Here is an 18,635-nt window from a genome sequence, read left to right as displayed (position 1 = left end):
CCTGCAGGTGGGGTCTCAGAAGAGCAGAGCAGAGGGGCAGAATCCCCTCCCTGGCCCTGCTGCCCACACTGCTCTGGATGCAGCCCAGGACACGTTTGGCTTTCTGGGTTGTGAGTGCTCATTGCTGGGTCATGTCATGTCCAGCCTCTCCTCTACCAGCACTCCAAATCCTCCTCAATTGAATCCGTATCTGGAATGGGAATGTGCACATCTCTTGCTGGAACAGGCAGCATCCAGGCAGAAAAGAAAGCATATGCATTACCAAGGTCTAATGTATAACAATAAGACAGAGGACAGGATGCAAAACACTGCTTTTAAAGGCATTTCCTTTTGTAGCTATTTAATGTTTGCAATTACAATATGGAGTGCATAATGGCAGCCATTTCTATTATTTGGAAAAATATATCCGTTTATGCTACTGAGTTTCTTTTGCTCAGATATGCCTCTTCTGACATGTAAAGCAGATATTTTGGGGTATTTTTTAATATAGCAATGCAGACCCACCTGTGGAGAAAAACTCTTTCTTTGGGATGGAAACAGTGATTGAAGAGTGCTCACTTGGCTTGTTGATATATACAAGGCCTAGGGTAGACCAAGCTGTAAAGAGTCCTTGAAGGACAGTAATTGCAGTGAAGTCCCTAGAGAGGAAAAGAACCCACAGAGAGAAAGAAAGCATGTACGCAACACTAAGAGAAAGCCCCAGGAGCTCATTGGAGATTGGGCGTTTTCAAAATATTGATGCTATGGATTTCCATGGTTGTGGTTGAGGAAAAAACATACCGTTATTTATTTTTTATTTATTTTATACCTCCTTCTGTATCTGATCCAAATCCTAGTAGTGGCCCAGAAGATTAACACATTCATTTAGTTGGTGATTTCTTGAAGAGGCCCAAGGAAAAGCTAAAGCACCCCATAGCACAACAAGAAAAGTGATGTTTTCCACCAACTGCCCTTCATGGAGAAAGCACAGCCCTGGGGCAGCTGGCAGCATGCCAGACCAGAGTGAGGAAAGTATAATTTATACACTACCATGCAAACTCCAGCAAATCAGTCTCATAGCAAGTAAAGCAAAGCATTTCAGTCTTCACAAACTCCCAGGAGAGAGGGAAATACACATATACTCAACTAAGTACCACAACTATATGGGCTGAACCTGAATAAGCACATTTCAGTTAAAAAAAAAAAACTGGAATGATGGGAGAATATGAATATTTTCATCGCCTTTTTTTCTGTTCACTCACTGTGTGTTTACCATAAATTAGACCTGCTGAGAGTGTAATGCTGAGCAACCCATATGGCAAATACTCAACTGAGAGATGTGAAAGGAAAATCACTTTTTTATTTCTGAATTATATCTAGCCGGTTCATTTAGAAAGTCTTCTTTAATAGCAAGTGTTCAGAACCAACCCAGGTAACACTGTTTATATTTAAAAAGATAAGGTAATATACCTTTTAGACTAAAAGCAATGTATTTTCAGAATATTATTCAATATGTGATGAAATAGATAAAAAATTACACTTAAATCAGTGTTCAGTTAAGATTTTTGGTTCTAAAACACAATTACCAATTCTTGGTTGTAAAGTTGCCATTTATTCAAACTCATCCTCAAATCCTTCTTCCAATGAAACAATCTACAACTAGTCTAAGCCCATGGTGTTCTACCAATTGTAGAGATGACCTAACAGTTCCCATTTGAGGTACAAAATTAATCTATTCCAACTTTTTTCCTTACTAGACCATGGCAAACACTGATGATGACAAAAGCAAGCACAGAGGGCTGTCATCCATGAAACCTAAAAAACAATCAAGTTCTGCATGTGGAATTCAGGCACAGATTGCTAACCAAATCTCTCTGGCAATCTTGCAGCAGGGAAAGTAAAGACGAATGGACTGAAGATGATTCCTTGTGGATCTTGTTCACTTTTACCTTTCTTTTTCTGTAATTCTCAGTCTTCCTTTCCCTTCTCCCCCCCTGACCCCCATAAAGGATGGAGAGAGAATCAAGTTTTATAAAATTTCTCTGAGAATGTGACTACGGCAAGAACAGCAGCAAGATGGGAAGGATAATATGCATCCAATTTACAATGTACCTAGCAGTGACATTTGCCCCCCTGTAGAAAGTGCCAGAGCCCACCACAGACACCAACCTTGATACCATTGTTGGCATCATGCTACATAAAGGTAGCATCCAGGGAAGGAGAAATTTTTTCCAAGGGCTTTAGTCATTCATGCAAAGGAGGAAGAAAAATTGTTCAGCAATGAAGACAGGTGATTTTTCAAGTTCTCTGTTTCATTTTACTACCAACTCTATAATCCTGTTTGACCTGAGCCACAAAACAGAGCAGCCCATATTCAGACATATTAACTCTTTCTCACAGAACTGAGAGACATCCTCCTGAAGCATGAAAAGCCTCAATTCCCCATAGCTGTAATGCAAAAATGGTAATTTTTCATATTTGGGGAAGATAAAATAAACAGCTGCTACTGTTGTGTTCTGGCATAAACTTGGTGGCCTCAACAGGTTTTTCCTCAGCAGCCTAAGGGCTGTGTTTGTATTCTGTTTAGAAATAAGAATTCTGGAAGGCAGACATTCAACAGGCCTAAGAAATTCAGACACAATGAGAGCTACATGATCACAGCTGAATAAAGTATCCTGTTCTGCTTGTGTCTTGGGTTTTTTCTTTTTTTTAGTCTAAACAGTAACAAAATCCCAAAAATTATGCTACCATGAGAAATGAAAATCTCTGCCTCCCTGAATTTTCAGTCAAAGGATGATTTTTTTATTACCCACAGATCACAAATAAGTAGAAAATTATGAGATTCAAAATACTGAGATATATTCTTCCGAAAAAATAATTAAGGGGAAAAAAAAGCAGTCAGGAAAACAAGAAATGTAGACCTTCCTACTCTTTTTCTTTCTTTTTATAATTAATAAATTCAATGTGTACTAAGCAACGTTGGTTAAAGATATTGTCTCATTTCAGAAATGCAGCAATTTCAGGACAAAAAGTGGTATGTTCATGCACAAAATTTCTTATGGAGAAAATACAAAAGCTCTTTATCATTAAAGCAATGCAAGACTACCCTGAAGGAATTTTCATTTTACACTTTATCAAATCTATATGGAAAAAGAAAAAATGATAAAAATGTAAGATGTTGCAGTATACAACATACACAGGAGTTTTGAATGTTGGTTTTTCTGGCTCAAAGAGCCTGCACATTAGACATAATATGTATTCATTTAAATACACAAAGTATTTCATGTACTCAAACAATGCAGCTATGGAGTTACAGAAGAAATTACATTTTTTGGGGAATATCATTCACACAGCACCTTTGTAATGAAAACTGCATTTGGGTGGACACACATAGAAGCTGTGAATAATTTTGAATACAGAAGTGGTGATCCTTCTGAGAAAATGTTGTATGTCTCCTAGAAAGAAAGGAAAATTGCAGTCTTTGGAAGAATTAGTATTCTTAGCTAATTTGAAAATATAAAAACTCAAAGTTCTGAAGACTTTTGACTTGAATTCATTTGCAATTTTAAAATGATTTTGGTGTTATAGATGAAATATATAAAAATGCACATAAAATTAAATAAATCCTGAAGTTTCTGGTTAAACAAAACACTTCACATCCTGAGAGTGTACCCAGTTACAGAGCCAAAAAAAGGATCTTTCCTATCATCATGTAAACAGAGAACACATGTTCATCATAAAAACACTTCAGAGCATTTGATATGCCTAATTCAAAATTCAAAAATGTTTCTACGTCCTAAAATATCCAATAGTTTCAGGTCTGGGCTTCTGGTATATACTAAAAGATATAAAATTCAGTGGTGTATGGTAAAAACATAGGCTATTGTAATGTTTACAAGTATTAAGCATTCATTTACATTAGAGTTCAGAAGATGCTTTAGGACATGCTTTGCCAAATGGAACAAATGTAGTATTTCAAGACACATCAGACAAATTTCACGGAATTTCTACATCAAAATATCACTATTCTAAATAAATATTACATTATTTTAGAAGTGGAGGGATTTTAAGATTTTTAAGTTAAAAGCAAAAAAGCTGTCACCAAGCAAAATATTTGTTTAGAAATACATTATATATCTCTCTCTCTCCACATCCTGGTGACAGAATTCCTGGCTTCTGTAGTACTGGAACACAAACACTAGCAAACTCAAAATGTCTTTTTACTTACAACTAGAGTTACAGTGAAATGTTGGATAAACAGTTCAACATTTTAATTAATTTGTTTCTTACACAATAGCAAAGAAAAAACCAAAACTAAACAGAAGAAAATATAATTTCTGCAATATTCCTATTATCACCCCTAGCTATTATCAGTTCTTGTATTCTTATGCATTACAGCCAGATTTTAAAATGTTAAATGTTCACGCTAGGTTTTACACTGTATTTTTTTTAAGTGCATTAAATTTCATAGAAACAACTCTTTATGCTGAATGTTTCTCAAAACAGCACCTCCCGCTGTCAATGTCTATGCCCCATAAGCAGCTAAGCTGAGTGCTACTGACAAGAACTAGAAGAGTATACAAATGATAAATTAGTCAGCTTTGTACAAGTCAGAAATACAGGCCAATAATGATAGGGTAGATTATAGCATTTTACTCAGCTGAAAGATAGTGCATATTTTACACTGTATTTCATAAAGAAACTATCTTAATTTATTTAAACACATTTCATAAATGATACAAAAGAAAACAGTTTATCTTTTTGAACAATGTACTTGTGAGCACAAGCACATTTTTACTGTAATGTTAGTATACTGTTTATGCCCATTCCTTTGATCATTTTCATAGCTATTTTACTTTGTTTATTAACTTTTGAACCAAGACTGAACTAAACCATTAAAGGTAAAACTGTAAATGATAGCTTGGACCGAATTAGGGCAGCTGTCACACTAATTATAACCAATGGCATCTATCAAATTTTTTCACATAGCAAAATAAAAATGAAATTCTAAAAACATACCACTGCGCACCTTGCAGTGATTCCACCATTTACCTTGCACATTTTTTAAGTGATACTTCAAGTACAAAAAATTCTGATGCTTTTGACTTACTATCTGTTATGACAGTACTAGAGAATTACTAGAGAATAAAATAATCAAATACACCTTGCAAAAATGACAGTTGAATAAATCAGTACACGCTGATTTGGGAAGATTCATAAATATAATGGTCTTAGCCAGTTTTTCAAGTTCACATTTTTCTAAAATCTCAAGATATAATAACATCCTACATGACTTCATGCAGAAACATCTCACTGAGTGGGGAAACTATAGCTTGTATCACCCCCACATCATCATCTGAAATGAATCTGATATGAAAACTATAAGCAATCCTAATAATCACTGTAATAAATGTCATTTTATTGCCATTTCATTTCACATGCTAAATTAGGAACCACTCTTTTGAATCGTAGAATAACCAGTAGAAGAGCTCTCAAGGATGACCTAGTCCAAACTTTTTTGTCAAAATCACTAGACAAGGTGGTCCAGCACCCTGCCCAGATGAACCTTAAAGTGCCTAATGTTGAGGAATACACCACTTCTCTGGAGATTATTCCAATGACTGATTGTTAAAATTGTGAAAAATCCTCCTCTTGTGTCTGATCAGAATCTCCTCAGGACTAATTTGCATGCATTATCCTTCATTTTTTCCATGTGACTCCTTGTAAAAACAGAGAGTCTCTGTCTTTTTTGTAGCCACTCTCTAAATACTAGAACCAAGTGTTAAGGCTTCACTTAAACATTCTTTCCTAATATGTCAGGCTTCTCAGCCCTTTGATAATTTCTGTGGCCCTTCTCTCCACCCTCTCCAGCCTGACCATATCTTTTTTGTATAGGAGAGACCAACACAGATAAGAGTATTCCAGGTGTGGCCTGACAAACGCTGACAAGAATGGGATAATCTCTGCTGCTAATGCCCCTGCTGATGCAGCCCAAGACCTCACTGGGCTCCTTTGCTCCATCAGCACACCCCTCACTCATACTCAGCTTTTTGCTCACTGGGACTCCCTGGTCCCTTTCCACAGATCTGCTCCCCAGCCTTGTGCTCCCAGCCTGTGCTGCACTCCTGGAATTGTTTTCCCAAGTCTCAGACTCTACACCTGTCCTTGTTAAACTTCAAAAGGCTCTTTGCCCACTCTTCCAGCCTACACAGGTTTTCCTCCAGCATGACTCTCCCTTCCGAAGTGTTCACTTGATCCCTGAGTGATTTTAAGTGCTCTGGATGAACACATACGAAGACATAAAACAGCGCTGGGCTCAACACCAATCCCTGAGGAGCCCACTTGTGCCAGGTTGCCAGCTGGAAAAGGAGCCATTTACCCCCACTCTGGGTGCTGCCTGTGGGTCAGTTCCCCACCCACTGCATGGGCAGCTTGTCCAGACTGTTATGCAACAGCTTCACCAGGAGGCTGCAGGAGACGTAGAGAAAGCCTTGGAGAAACACAGGAGACAACATCCATGGCCTGCCCCCATCAACCAAACAGCTTGCTTGCCCTAGAAAACAATCAGGTTTGTCAAGCACAACTTAGCCTTGATGAACCCATGCTAGCTTTTCCCAATCACCTGGTTCATCTGACTTGTAATGAATCCTCCCAGAAGGGTTTGTGTCATAACTTTTCTAGGCCCTATAATTTCTTGATTTCTCTTTTAAGCACCTCTTGTAGATGGGGGTGACATTAGCCTTCTTCCAGTCTTCTGGGATGTCTCCTGATCTCCACAACTTTTCTAGGATAATGGAGAACAGCCTCACAATGACCCCAGCCAGCTCTCCAATACTCTTGGGTGGATGTTGTAAGGTACTACCGATTTGCAGGAGCCAAGTTCCTGTAATAGCCCATACAGCAATTTGTTCTTCAGTGACAATGGGTCTTGTTTGCATCAACATGGATTTTTGCTTCCAGTGTCTGGGGCCCAGCTGTACTGGTGACAACAGAGGTCAAGGAAGTGTTGAGAACTTCTGCCTTCTCAGTGCTGTTGGTGACTAATTCACCTCTCCCATTTAACACTTGGCCTGCAGTTTCCTCCTCAAAGACCCCCTTTTTGTAGTTTTTGGCATCTCTTGTCAATTTCATTTCAAGCTGAGCCTTTGCTTTTCTAACGGCATCTCATGCCTTGGTAATGTTCTTGTGGTTCTCAATAGATTTGTTACTCTCATTCTATCTCTGGCATGCTTCTCTTTTGGTCCCAAACACACTCAGAAGCTCACAGTTAAACCAAGAGGATCTCATGTTCCACCTACCTCCCTTCCCTTTGAAGGGGGTGAACTGTTTTTGTGCTTTCATGAGAGCTATCTTCAAAAACACACAGCAGTGGCTAGCTCCTTTATTATCCATGGAAGCTTTCCTTTCAATTGAGCTCTGAGCAAGATGAAGCTTGCTCTTCTAAAATCTAAAACCTCTGCCTTAGTACTAACCTTCAGAGTGCACAACCAGACCCCAAACTCCACAATATTGCTTGGAGATGACCCTCTTAACCTTGACCCAGAGGCATTTGATAGGGCTTCTATGGTCATTGTAGCTGACTTCTGTACGTTTGAGGTTCTCCTTAACTTCAAGTGCAAGTTCCCCATCCTCTTCTTCCCTGACTCTCTTTACAAATCACCCTATAGCCATTCATCATATTGGTCCAGTCATGGGAGTTGTTCTATCATGTTTCAGCTACTCCTGTGATACCTAAAATTTGGACTTGGTGTTGAGTTCCTAGTGTTTATTCTCCTGGCTCTGCGCATTTGTATAAATGCACATGGAGTGCCAGGTCTTGTTCATATCATGGGAGGCAACTAAGGAACAGTTGTCACTGCTCTGATTGGCATGGTTTCTTTCCCAGCTGGATGCAATGGCAACCACTCAAAACCACCACTTAAATGGCTCTCCCCCCCAGATTCCTGTCATATCTTTAGAGAAAAGTCACTGCGGAGAATTCAGCTTGCCTAACCTTTCCACACATTGGACTGTACTCATTACAACTGGGGTACTTTGGCTGACCTGAGGCATCAACTGGACAGCTACTGTCCTCCAGAAGACAGCAGACTGATGTTTAAGCATGAGTACAGTATTTACATTAATGCATGTGTGGCTGCACTAGTCAGTCATATGAGGTTATGACTTTAGCCACTTAATACTTCTGAAAATGCAAGTGAAAGTATGTTTAAGCATTATGCACTATATATGTTATAAATTTTCCTAAGGCAGATAACACACACTGACATTTTAAGACCTTAATTAAGGTTGATTTATTTACAAATGGTATGTTTTCAACTCTCAGAAATGATGTATTTAATGTTTTATTTTTAAACACAATTAAAAAATAATATATAAATATATACATACTGCAAATGTAATACAGATAACAAATTCATTTAAGCCCATTTATGCACATTAGTGACACACCATGTGGCAGAAAGACTAGGACTACAAGAAGACCCCGTGGCGATTTATTTTATATTAAATCCCTAATGGCCTCTTCTCATCTTTGCAAAAATATGCACAAGAGTCCAGACTATGCAGCCATTGAAATGAATGGTTATTTATTTGCTAAACGAGAACCCTATGTTTAATGTTCCTTAGACATAAGGTAGTCTGCAAAAGTCGCATTCCTACAGCTCTATACATCATTTATTTTACATACCCTAACTTCTCACAACAGGCATCAGAAAAATACTTTTGAACTGCATTGCTATTCTAAGTTGCTGAGAATTTTGTTTCCAATTCCATTACTGGAAGATTAAATGTTAACATGTTTACTTGGGGTTTGCTTCTTGTTTCGTTTTTTGCATTAAAAACAAATTCATGGACCAATCTGCCATTTAAAATACATTTATATTTATACCATGACAAAAAAGTTCCCAAATACACAATATATATACATAATCATTACAGACAGACCAGAAGTTCAATCTTCAAAGACATGTTGTAATCTCACTTATTTAGGTGCAATGGTCTACCTAGCACTTGTTTGACATGCTTCAGCTAAGACAGAGGTCCTTGATTTGCTTTACAGAAGTATTAAAAACATCACTTTTCAAAATGTAGAAATAAAATTGCCCAAATTATGAAACACTGGTATTTCTTTCTAATATTTCAAAATAGCTTTAAAATTAAAATCTATCTCCAAGATAAGACTATTTTTTCATATGATAAACCGTGCACCCATAACACTTCCACATTTCTCAAATTTCTGTTGCTGAACTGCCACTGTTAAGTTCCTCTGAGGTATAAAGCCACAAAGGGAGAAGTTGTTACAAGAGCTAGAACTTCCTATTTAGTACTATCCCAAACTCATTTGGACTATGGAGGCTACCTAAGCACAGCCAAGCTTCCTGCAGCAGCAGGAACATGCAGGTCACTTTCTTGAGGAAACAACACTGGTGACAGCAGCCTCCACTACAGCTCTGCCATGTTCTCTAAGCTTTTACAAGTGGCATACAACCCCTACTACCTGGAAACTGTCTTTATGAAGTATGTGGATGCCATGACCAGAGGCATGAACGTCCAAAGACCTTAAGAACACTCCTTTGTCTGCCACAGTCAGTAGCAGACAATCATGGAACTTGTTTTCAACTCACTGACCTGCTTCCTCAGGTAGTAATTGATTTTCTACAATTGCAAGTTATGTGGGCAGCTAGAATGAATTTTCATGAATAAACAGATAAAATACTTAGTCCAACAAGCATATTATGAAACCTGGATTGCTCTCCCAATGCACTACATTTAAAAAAGCAAAAAACAGAGTTTGCTTTACAACAGAAGTATTCATTTCTCAGGAATAATATTACTTTCCCAGAAAGCCACGTCGAGAACACATTTCTCATTTCCAAGAGAATTCCAGCTGAGAAGCAGCAAAAAATACTCTAAGGGTATAACAAAATGTAATAGAAATTGTAACAGAAACTGTAACACATGCATGGAATTTTGCTACAATATCTTATGAGCAGTCATTATTAGGACTTGGAGAAACTTCAGCAAAGGGAACAAAAATAACTGTGATCTGGGCAGTGTCACTTTTATTTTGTCCTTCTATTAAAAAATAAAGTGGTTACATTTATAAAATCCAAGCAGTGTACACTCTGACAGCCAGTCACTGGTGACACAGGTCTGATTTCAATTTATAGCTTTAATGCCACCAGGAAGGCCAGATCCAAAGGTGGTTATCTCAAGAAACGCAAATATCCCTACGGACTCTTAGAGAAACCTAAATACATTCACACAAAATGACTGCCCTACAGAAAGCACTTTAATGGAAGATTCTTTTACATATTTGTTGATTATTAAGGAAAAAAGTGACCTTATGATACTTCTGAAAAAGCAAAAACTCAAACATGCTTGAGATTCAACACCTGGTGCAAAGCCTGTTATTCATGTTTCCTTAATATTTAATCAGATAACATCTGTGGAGCACTTTGAGAATGAATAACAGACTACTCCTATCATTGCTGAGAAAATTGTGAATTCATTAAAGTCTGTGTATTCTGAGGTTATAACAGAATTCTAAACTGAATAGACAGGTCTGGACAGTTTTATCATTTTCCTGTATGTATTGGGCTTCTCACACTGGGTGAAGTAACTACATGTCATCCCTATCAGTAATAAAACTGAGTAAAAAAACATCTTTTGTTGGCCAAGCACCAAAAATAACGGTGTTTTCATTTCAACAAAGAGCAGTAATGCAGGAAATGCAAAACTCATCTCCATCCCAATAAATTTGCAAACATTATACCTAGGAAAAAAAAATTATACCCCTGAAAACTTAGTCCTTTATGGTTATTCACAGAACAATAAGAACAAAAAGCAAAGGTACTTGCAGCTTCCAGAAAGAAATCCCATCAGAAATACTAGTAATATAATTACTTAACATACTGGGACTAAAAATCATCTACCCTCAGTAAAATCTGTTCTGTTTGTTCTTGCAGGCAAATGAATCTCCTCTGCCCTCCACAATGACCACCAGCTATGTAAGAAAAACAACTACGAAACATTTGCTGCTCGACCACCAGATCTTAACACTTCTTGGCGAAGGTAAGTCAGCATCACATGTTACATTTCACTGAAAAAAGGTTGAAAAGTTGCCTATTTGAGAGCTTGGAACACCTACTCTTGACAAAGTCAAATTGTGAGCTCCAGCCAAAAGGAAGACAAGTTCTGAGTTACAATTAATTTGAGCATATAGAGTTGCAAAGATGAGGTCAGAGAGACTTACATGGAGCTTAAACCTCTGGAGCACAAGGTCTGTATCCTACATAGTTATCACACATGATTTAATGCAAAATAAACAAAAAGAAAATGTAATGCTAAAGCTAGCTCCTAGCTCTGTCCATCATTAACTGAAACAGACAGAATAAAAGAGAAATATTTAAACCAAAAAAAGATGAGCATTTTATTAAGAACTTTATAAAATCCCATTTTCTCTTTTGGGGATTTTTCTTACAATACTCTTTCCCCATCCTCTTTCTGCCCAGCCTTAGCCTAATTTTTACGATCAAATTATGGCTCATAAAGTAGTGCTATTTTGGTGGTAAAGATTGATTAATATTGAAACAATTAATTGAAAACTAACAGATTCTATTTCATTTCTTGACGCTTTGCTACCTAATTTGCTTTGTATATTTTAGTATGCAAGCAGAAATCTATGGGTAATAATTAGCTGGATTGTAACCAAAACTTGTTCAACCACAGAAGCATCTTATTTTTTGTAAGATGCATCACAAGACACATATTATAAGAAATCTCTTAGGACATACAAGGCAAGAACTATTCAAGAGATTTTTTTTTTTTTTTTAAGCAGCATTTGACATAAAAAAAAAAGTTTTGGATTAGTGCAAAAGTAGATGAAAATTTCTTCTACATTTCAAATACTTCTATATATGTGACCCTTATGCAAATGAAAAGACTCAAAATTACAAATACATACTATATAAAGATGTTTTTGTTATTGATATTTTCTTCAGACCACTTAGGTTTTATTACTTATCAATACGCCAGTATGCAAACTTCAATCAGAAATAACAGTATCATGTCATACTTGTTCAGTGATCTAAGCATTCATATTTTTAAAATCATATTTTTACATAGTATGCAGCAACGTGCAACTCTCCTTCAGATCAAGGTAGAAATCTCACACCTTCAATTCACCCAAACATTCCAATTTATGTATGCCATTGTTTTTTAACACACCATGGTACAATCTAAATGGAGAGAATAATCATAATATCATAATAATGCAAGTCAGATAATAAATAGCTACTATTTCTCTCAAAGTTAATTAAATCACTGAAAATTCTGCTCATACTGAAAAAAATATTGAGAAAATAACTTGTTCACGCTCTTTTTTAAAGAACTCTCTCCCATGTGCAATAAGGCTGTTAAACATGTTTGAAGCTCCCTCTTACCTCCAGTGTCATGTATACAGTGCTAATTGCTACTTTGATTTCTCCATCTGAAATCTCCTTGAGTTCCTTGAGCATAACCTCCTCAATGCTCACACCTGTTTAAGAAACAAATTTCCATATATACAATTATCTACAGCTGGTAGATGCACAAAGATAAATTAAAAACACAGTTTAGACATTAATGCTGAACCTTCTTTCCATATTTCAGGATTAAATTAAAGATAACATTAATATTTCAATGCTTAATGTTTCTAGAGGGATTTTTTTAAGAAAGGAAAAGATTTAATGGAGGATACACTAACAACAAGTATGAAGAATTAAGTCTACTGCAACACCTGTGTTCCTGTTTGAACAGTGAAATTTTTAAGTGAATGTAATTCCAGATGATGATAAATGTATAGCTAGGAAATTTCTATGGCCTAATATGAAATCACAAATATAAAATTACTTCTGAAATAATATATTGAAAAGAACCTGTGGACTACTATGGTGTTTATGAAATATTCAAAAGAAGGAACTTAAGATACTCTGAAAACACAGTCATTCAACCTTTCTGACCTTCTCCACTAACTGGTAACACCAATAGCTTTTTCTTATGTACATCATTCATGAACTAGGTATATATTTATGTACCATAGAAACATTATCATCAGAAACAATGGCGTAAAACAGGAATTGCAACCAGACCTATTGGTATGTTTAAGCCCAATGTATTGAAAATCCAAGTGACTAAGTTTCCCTCATTGGACATGTCTGCCTAAAATGCTGTGAAGAGTCTCAAAACAAATACATATTATGTAGAGGAACATAACTACATCACATGACTGCAACACAGACACGATAGCCAAATGTCTATGAAAAGAACACTGCAAGCCATCTATCACAGTGCAGGGGAACAACTAAAACATCCAACAACCTTTAAGGCATAGCAGTTTAAGATCCACCATGTGTTTGTATAAATGATTTTCAAGAGGGAAACAAATACCAACCTAAGTCAAAGAAATTCATCCTTTCATTACTGTTCCTGTACGGAGTCCAGCTACTGCAGTCAATCTAATGACAAGATGAACATTTACACATCTGTCATTTAAAAAATTTCATATATAACCAATAAACTTTCTGGGGGGCTGTAACCTATTGTGCCTTAAATAGCAAATTAATTCAGGCCAATAAATCATGATTTTTGCCAGAAACTGAGAAATATTTTGGCTGCATTGTCCTAATATTGCCTCAAACAATGAGTATATTACATAAAACACTCAGTAGAGGTCATATATTTCAAGGAGCTCCTGAAACTCAGCAGCATCCTACTAAAAGAAATGTCACATGCAATATATGTATATGTTATATGAATATACAGTAAGTATGTGCCTGGTAATACACAGAAAACCAGAGTTATAAGCCAAAAGAAAAAAAAGAAGAGTCCATGACCATGCCCTCCCCATGCCTCATGTAACTGGCAGCCAGTATCATGCAGACTAAACCCACTATATATACTTGTCCAAGTTTAGCACTTGATATTACAGAAAACTTCCCTGGCAATTGGCAGAACCAAGAACTGACTTTGATAAAAGCCACTTTCACTGCCACTTTCCAATCTAGATTGCGTACTGATTACTTGAGTGGAGGAATTTAAGAGAATTCATGTGAACGTTTATAGACTGAACTAAATTACCCTGTAATCTCACTGAAAGAAAGGGCAAAGGAAGCAGCACCTTAAAGTCTGTCCTTATCTACCAGACAGGGCAGCTGTCTCAGGCTGATGGTCTGAATTTCGATGACTACTTTTTGCATATGGGCAGATAGAGAACAAATAAAGACCCTGAGTCTGCATTGACCCTATGCTTACCTGATATATCTAACAGAGAAATATCCCTAGGAATTTAATATTCATTCTTTGGTAAGAACTTGGCAGCAAATGCCAGTAAAATTTGCAAGAGTTATTGCATTGATTTTCTTCAGGCTTTCACAGCATCTCTTCAAAAGTCTGCTAGTAAATTTTGGGTTCAAACCTTACTAATTTAGATGACTGAACATTTCTACTTGGTACTTCTATCAGAAGAAAGGAAAAGGATTGCAACTTTCCTGCTGCTTCCTTAATTTGAGACTGATATCAAATTGACTTCACCTGTACAAAGCCCTTAGTAAATCTGGGTCATAACACAAAATCTACTTCCACACCACACAGGCAATTGCAACACAATTTCTGCCCATGGGCTGACACATTTTTTATGTCCACATGAATCAACATAAATTCTTGATGAGTACACATTTGTAAAAGCAATTTATAAAATAAATTGTTAAGTTTACCTGTAAGAACAATACAAGATTATTTATGAGCTAAGCTGTTCCTCAAAAGAAATCACAATTCCATGATTTAAAATGTAAAAAAATTGAATTTAAATTAATATACAACATTTAACTGTCAATGAAGATAGCATGCTGCACCTATTTTCACCACACACAATAAACCAGTATTCTAATACAATTACACAAATAAATTTGTAACAGGTCTGAGAAATTGAAGGAATGGACTACCTTGGGCGTTAAACTGAGTCTCCTGGAGAACAGAGATAATTTCCTCTCGTGGGGGAAGATCTGGAAACTTTTCCTCTAAGACTGACAGTACTTCCTCCTGCTGCTCTGTCATTCTGTCAGCTTCCAAAGACATGCACTTGAAGAGGATGCTCCCTGAAACATTGAAAGACAAAAAAATCAATGTCTCCTGTAGATATCGAAGAGGTACTACAGAAACAAGAAATTCTACTGTATTGCTTCCCAAACCCATTCCTTCTTGGAGGTTGTTTCCACTTAGAGGATGGAACTTAGAGAGTTCACTTAGAGGTTTCACATGGAAGCATCCTCCTAACATGAAGCTCCTAAATCAGAATTGTCTGCCTCTTCAGAGCCTCTGCTACAGTGAACTAGCTGGTCCCAATGCTGCCATGGTGTGCAGCATGCTTCGGTACACTAACATGGCTGTGCAGCACAGCCAGCAGCAGCCGACAGCACACCAGCATACATTCTCCTCTCTCCAGGCAAGTGCTGCTGTGTTTTGAAACATAAATCCACACTGTCAACCTTCCTTCTATACCTGTGTCATTGAACTCCTACAATGGATGACATAAGGAGGACAAAAGGAAGAAGTACTTTACTGTGAGCATGGTGAGCCACCAGAACAGGCTGTCCAGAGAATATGGGGATGCTCCACCCCTGGAAGTGTTCCAGGCCACGTTGGAACAGGCTCTGAGCAGTCTTCTCTGGACTAGAAAAAGGTATGCCCATTCACAGCAGTGGTGTTTGAACTGAATGATGTTGGTTATTGGTTATTGTGGTGTAACTAATTCTCAATAATTCTTGTCAATGGACACAAAAAAAAAGCACCAATTCAGACAATCAAAATTTTAAAATTTAATATAAACACTACCTAGTAAACGGCTTCATAGGGGTTGAACTGTCTTACAATACAGAAGTGAGAGTTATGTCTTTTCTGACAACTATGTGCTGCACATTAAATCACCCCTTTCATTCCTTGGAGACTGGGATTCGATTTATCAATATACTCAAAGACAGTGTTTGCTTCCAATCACTGACAGTAAACACAGGATAATAAAATCTTATACTTCAGCCTTGAAATCATTTATTACTCTACTGTGCACAAGAATTTCAAAGAAATGTATGATTTTATTGCATCATGATGGGTCAATGAGCAATGAAGTACAGTAAGTGAGTAAGACAGTTACTGCAAAACAAGGCTTCAGCCCAGAGCAAAAAAGAGTAAATTAAAAACGCTGACACTGCCACCCTCAGTCTCACCAGATGAGCTAGGTTCAAAACATCTACTATATACTCCTTTTCCTTTTCTCTGACAATATCATCAAATGAAATAACAAATAGCATTTCTTCAAAATTCACAAACCACTTGCAACAGAATATAATTATGCCATGCTAAATAAACACACCCTTATTAAACAAATCCTGTGTGGATTAAACAATAAATAATGTTTAACAAGCCAAAAGCTGCTCCCCATCAGATACTAATTTCTGAAATTAAATACAAATACATGAAGTTCCATTCTGTGTTTCTATTATGGATATTGTAACTGCCAATATTATTTTAATTCACAGCAGCTCTTTATGCCAGTCTTTCAATCACTTTAAGACAATGCTCCTGCTCTGTTTGATAGTATTAAAAAATAAATACACACAGCATGAAAATCATGTATACTGATCCAGATTGATACTTGCAAATCGAGGTACACAACGCAACAAGCAGATTTAAGATTTCTACGAGTAAATAATTGATATAAAGTATCCAGATATCTACTCATTATCAAAACCTGGTTTTCAGTCCCTCTAACAGGAAGAAAGTTTCTCAACCGGATAATTAATCTAAAAAATCCCTTTATTGTTGAACTCCATAACAGATAACAGTGCTTGTGCTACATAAATACTCTTGAGACACATTCTAAAGCTTCCACTTTTCTAGGAAACAGTGGTGACCAGAATGATTGAGACACCCCACAAGACGCTTTCAGTCAGCACAGAGCTGCATCTGGACAAACGGTAGCTCAGGGACCAGGCTGCACAAAGTATTTTAGTAACAGCAATTTTCTGCTTTTTTTTCTTCCTCCAGAAACAGAGAGGGAAATTGTTCATGCACACACAAAGGAAATGGAAACTCCAGCAAAAGTGGAGTGTGGTCAAATTCACCTCACCTACTGGAGCAAGGCTGCAGCATATCCCATAAAACCCCCCAGTAGTATTAGGATGAGTTAGGCAGTCTGTCCATCTGCACAGAACCTCAGATACACAACGTATGAAGCTTTTACCACAGCTGTATGTGCTTCAGGGAATGGAATATTAGGGTAAAACCAAGAAGAGAAAACCCTAATAAAAACATACAGGAAAATGCAGAAGAACAAGAGATGTAAGTTGTATATTCACCCAAGCTCACCAGTTTGGAAGTCAACATGAAGTAATCTTCACTCATGATAGGCAGACACCTTAGAAAGGTTTCTAAAAGGCTCTGCTTTTGTCATTAGTCACATCAAAACTGTAGTGCTTGCAACTGATAACTTTTCTACTCGGATGAAAGCCAGAAAAGTAATATTCTCAAATTACTAGGGTGTCAGCAAGCCCCAAGATCAACATTTACTTGTCTTTTAATGCTATGATCATTCTTCAATACTCTCCTCATCACCAGGGAAGCAAGGCACACCTCTTCTTCCGCAGGCATCCTCAGAATTCCTGTGAGGGTTAGGATTCCAGGTAGTTTAGAAAAAGAGTTCACTTAAGTTACTTCTGCTTGACCAAAGGTCAGTAGTCTATTTAGTTATGTGCTGTCTTATAAATACCTGCTGTAAAAGCAATATATGGTCTCAAAAATCTCCTGCAGATTTTACTGAGTGTTGGTGCAATTCCCCAAGGGTTTCTGAAAGCATAATGGTGGCTGCTGTCTGCTTACAAGCAGAGAAAAAAATATATAATCTTGAATACAAGATTCAATATTATTTCTTGTGCACATCACACTTTACAACATTTTTTTTTTTCTGAAGAGGTCACTAGAAAATAGGCTAAGGCTCTTTAAAAATGTGCATTTTATTATTTTTTTGCAAAGTAGTTTGGAAGCGAAGCATTAGTTTTGCCAAAAGCAATTGCTGTGCATTAATATTAAACATGATCTAATGAAGGCAGAAGTCGTTTTGGGAAAACATTAAGAACAGCACAAGCATCTCCTGAATTATAAGTTTATGGCTGAGAGAAACAGTACAATGAAAATATAGGCATTTCTCCTGTCAAGGTTTTGTTCCATAACCTGTAAAAATAAAGGACAGGGAAAAGGGGAAAACCAGCAGTCCCTCATGGAAAGTATACTTCAACACTCTTCACACACCACCGCCCCCCAAAAAGAAACCTGCAAACCAAAATTGTAAATATATCCAAGTAAGCAATCTTTACTGTAATTAACAGGAAATGCAATGAAGCTGGAATAAAACGTAACTGGGAAAAAGAGAGGAAGAGCACTGCCTCAAAAAAACCTGTTTCCATATATTAAAAAGAAGTGTCAGTCCAAGTAAGTGCAATGTTTGGTGCAGGTCAAAATGATCCTTTCTTCCAGGTGTATATATCAAGGATGCATCACTGCAGAGCATGTGAACCAGCTGATCAATGTACAAGACAGAACAAAAAAAAAAATACTGGCTTAATTCC

At 37.0% G+C, this 18,635-nt stretch overlaps 1 protein-coding gene across 14 annotated transcripts in view; it reads right to left on the bottom strand.

Annotated features, from left to right (window-relative positions):
• The window catches only part of PRUNE2 (prune homolog 2 with BCH domain), a 177,860-nt gene that overhangs the window by 81,732 nt on the left and 77,493 nt on the right, over positions 1–18,635 (bottom strand). For all 14 annotated transcript variants that reach the window (XR_014951409.1, XR_014951416.1, XR_014951406.1 and 11 more), the window contains 2 exons: positions 14,961–15,113; positions 12,423–12,517 (listed from right to left, as the gene is read on the bottom strand). Coding sequence is in view for 4 of the 14 variants with exons in the window: in XM_085567098.1 (XP_085423224.1) it covers positions 12,423–12,517; positions 14,961–15,113 (248 nt within the window). In the remaining 10 variants the exon portion in view is untranslated. The remainder of the gene's footprint in view (positions 1–12,422; positions 12,518–14,960; positions 15,114–18,635) is intronic.

This window comes from Lonchura striata, chromosome Z, assembly GCF_050655825.1.
Source record: "Lonchura striata isolate lonStrDom1 chromosome Z, ASM5065582v1, whole genome shotgun sequence".
In the NCBI taxonomy this organism is placed as follows: Eukaryota; Metazoa; Chordata; class Aves; order Passeriformes; family Estrildidae; genus Lonchura; species Lonchura striata.
Note: the sequence above shows the minus strand (reverse complement) of the source record. Positions and strands in the feature narration are given on the sequence as shown.